This window comes from Ipomoea triloba, chromosome 8 (genome assembly GCF_003576645.1).
Source record: "Ipomoea triloba cultivar NCNSP0323 chromosome 8, ASM357664v1".
NCBI classification, from domain to species: domain Eukaryota; kingdom Viridiplantae; phylum Streptophyta; class Magnoliopsida; order Solanales; family Convolvulaceae; genus Ipomoea; species Ipomoea triloba.
Genome location: NC_044923.1, coordinates 17114694 through 17118410, shown reverse-complemented (window position 1 = coordinate 17118410; position 3717 = coordinate 17114694). Strand labels below are relative to the sequence as shown.

The window sequence follows — 3717 nt, the reverse complement described above, 5'->3', positions numbered from 1 at the left end:
ATTATGGATAAACATTCTGTGTATTCTAGGCAAACGTTCTGTGTATTCTATATAATGATTATGTGTATTATAGATAATGAATTCCTTGGAGTCATTCGCGTCCACTAACATCTGTGTATTTTGTGTCAATATTCTGTGTATTCTTGACAAACATTCTGTGTATTCTAAGCAAACGTTCTGTGTATTATAGATAATGATTATGTGTATTATAAATAATGAATTCTTTGAGTCATTCGCGCCCGCGTCTACTAACACCGAAACGACATCGTTTTACGTACGTAGTGCACATAGCAATGTGCACCGTGGTGCAGGGTATAACGATTGACATTTACGCCTATAAAAAAGACGCCGATAAGATCCGAAATCACAATTAGGAGTACTAATAATGGGTCAGTTTTTAGTATTTTCTTTAGTTTCCTTCCTTGTACTGCTTTCTTCTAATGTAATTCCTGCTTCCAGTAATGAAGAAGCCAAAGGTCTCCTGAAATGGAAATCCAGATTTGACCACCCAAACAACACATTGGATGCTTCAGAAAGTGTCAACAGGGAGAACCTTACTACTTCGAACATCACTGGTACACTCCAAAACTTTCCATTTCATTCACTTCCAAATTTTGAATATTTTGAATGCGTTTTGGGGAAGCATACCACGCGAGATTGGGAATCTTTCCCACCTCAAATAACTTGTATGGTCCAATCTCCGATGAAATTGGCACTTGACATCTTTCACTTAGCTTGCTTTGCTTGGTAATTCTCTTATTGGTTCTATTCCTGCTTCACTGGGCAATTTGAAAAGCTTGTTGAGTTCTTTGAAGCTTTATATGAACTCTCTTTCTGGCCCCATCCCTCCTGAGCAGGGAAAACTCTCCAATCTAACTATGCTTTACATAGACACAAATCAACTAACCGATTCAATTCCCCCCGAGCTAGGAAACCACTCAAAATTAGAACAACTGTACATTTTCTCTAGCAATTTGAGTGGTCAAGTTCCACGGTGAAATTGGAGAATCTCCAAAAACTTGACAAATCTGCAAATGGCTTAAAACAATCTCACAGGTAGAATCCCTCCCTAGTTTGGAAATTTGACTCAACTAGGAATACTTTTAGGGGCCGTTTAGTTCACGGAATGTCACATTACCTTAGAAAATGTTAGATTGCTATGAATTTTAGATTACTTGGAATGTTAGATTCATGTGTTTGGTTAAAACTGGGGAATGTAATATAAACATGTTTGGTTTATTGGTCATCTTTTATGTTATACTAATTTTTTTTTTTTTACTTTAATACCTTTAACATATTCATTACATGATTAAAAATATTAACTAATTAAAATCTTGAACTTGAGAAATAAAATTATTTTATAAGCTAACATGATGTAATAAAAATAAAATAAAATATATAATTACAAAAATAATTTTATATGTATGTATGTATGTATCATAAACTAACATAAAAAATATATTATATATTATAATAATTAAAATTAAAATGGTAAAATTTGTATATATCCAAGGTAATCTTACATAACCTAAGAAAGGTAAGAGAATTACATTCCCTTCAAAATCTTATGTGGAGGATAAGTTGCATTACTTAGGGAATGTTATATTCCCTCATGAAGATGAACCAAACATAAGAATGTTAACTTTGGAATATCAAATACCCTTGGTTATGTTGTATAACGTGAACCAAACGCCCCTAAGGGTTATTTATACTTGGGTTATTTATACTTGGGGGAGAACAATCTTTCCGGTGAAATACCCAAAGAGTTAGCCTAGCTCTCTTAAGATATTGAATGTCCTTGATTTGTCCAACAACCAATTTAGTGGACTAATTCCCCCATTCATAGGAGAATATCAGTAAGCTATCACATCTTAAGATGCTGGACCTGAGTAACAATTCTCTCACCTATGTTTAATAATTAATAGTCTTGTTGATTTGGTGTATGTTGGTTTATCCTATAATCAGCTGACAGTCCCTATTCCTGACACCATAGGTTTCAAGAGTGGAGATAATAAAGACCTTCCACATTGCACAATACCTCCAGAGATGTCCTCCTCTGTGGAGAAAAAGAGTGGCCACAAAAAACAGATTCTCAGCATTGTATTGCCTATAGTGGGAGCCCTGGTACTAGTTTCTGTGTTTGCAGTGCTTCTTTTCACTTGTGGGAAAAGATATAGAGGTCCAGATGAAGAGCAATGCAATTCATCTAGTCGGGGCGATGAAGACAGTGATCTCTTCTCCATATCCTCATTCCATGGAAAGGCATTGTATTTGGACATCTTGAAAGCCACCAAGGAGTTCCATGAGATGTACCGCATTGAGGAAGGAGGGTTCTGGACTGTTTACAAGGCTGAGATCCCATCAGCCAAGACGGTAGCTGTAAAGAAACTTCATTCATCAGCTGAGATCGCTTATCGGGAGAGTTTCTTCAATGAAATAAGAGCTTTGACAAAGATCAGGCACAGAAACATCGTCAAACTCCATGGCTTCTGCTCAAATGTGAGGCATGAATTCTTGGTTTACGAGTACCTTGAAATGCCTTCTTTGTCATGGATGCTGAGCAGAGAAGAGGAGGCTAAGAAGCTCGACTGGAAGACGAGGGTGAAGATTGTTAGAGGCATCGCTCAGGGGCTGTCTTACATGCACCATGATTGCTCTCCTCCCATTCTTCATGGGAACATATCAAGTAGCAACGTTCTCCTTGATGCTGCTTTTGAAGCTCGCATTTCGGATTTTGGCACTGCTAAGCTACTCAGGCAAGACGACTCTAATTTCAGCACAGTTGCAGGCACATACGGATATATTGCACCAGGTAAATTATTATATATATATTATAGTCTTCCCCTATTCGCAAATGTTGTGCTCTCTGATATGATCTGATGATTAAGAATTGTATGTAATCTTGCAGAATTTACTTCCACAAAGAAGATGACTGAAAATTGGGATATATATAGTTTCGGAGTATTAACATTAGAAATCATTATGGGAAAACATCCCGGTGACTCCATTGATGTTATCAAATTTTTCTCAGAGCGTCTAGATCCACGGCTTCCACATCCTGGAAATGAAGAAGAGAGAGCTTTGATTTACATTGATACAATCGCACGAAAATGTTTGAATCCAAAAGCAAGGCCAACAATGCAGAAAATCGCTGAGATGTTAGCAATAGTACCACAATGATGCTTGCTGTGAACTTTTCAGTATATTTATATTTTTCTCATATATTTTAGATGTTGTTGCCGTATTATATTTGTAATTGTTGGGTTTTGAAAGGTTGGAATTGGTTATATGATGACATCCAGCAGTTCACTCACTTTGTAGAATGTTGATTTTGAGAAATAATAAAGTGGTTTGTTCTTTAAGGAAAAATAAAGGTGGGTGGCTTGAGGTTTGGTCTATACGTGATTACAGCTCTGTTCACTCTATTAGCTATATGATCTCTCTGGTTGTTAGATGTACATCATTTGTGGAAAAGTATAGTCTGCGTAGTTTAAGTACATGGGTTCGAATTCAGGGTTTTTACATATTTTCTAAAGATCTTAAATCTGATTGTATTCATAATCATGAAGTCATGTTTGCCGAGTCCTGGTTGTCATCAAAGATTCTCTTTGTCCTTTTCTTTGATTTGACAAGCTGATCTTCAGAGTACATAAAAAGTCAATATCACCCCTTATGACACTTAAATTCATAACTTCTCACATAAGAAAGTAACTTGGT

The 3717-nt window shown here is 36.3% G+C and overlaps 1 protein-coding gene across 1 annotated transcript; it reads left to right on the top strand.

Moving 5' to 3' along the window:
• Positions 1-385: 385 nt before the first annotated feature.
• Positions 386-3398, top strand: LOC116027046 (MDIS1-interacting receptor like kinase 2-like). Its single transcript, XM_031268472.1, has 3 exons — positions 386-575; positions 1994-2812; positions 2909-3398. Exons 1-3 carry the CDS (start codon positions 386-388, stop codon positions 3178-3180), a joined length of 1281 nt encoding a protein of 426 aa, XP_031124332.1. The 3' UTR covers positions 3181-3398.
• The last annotated feature ends 319 nt before the right edge of the window (positions 3399-3717 follow it).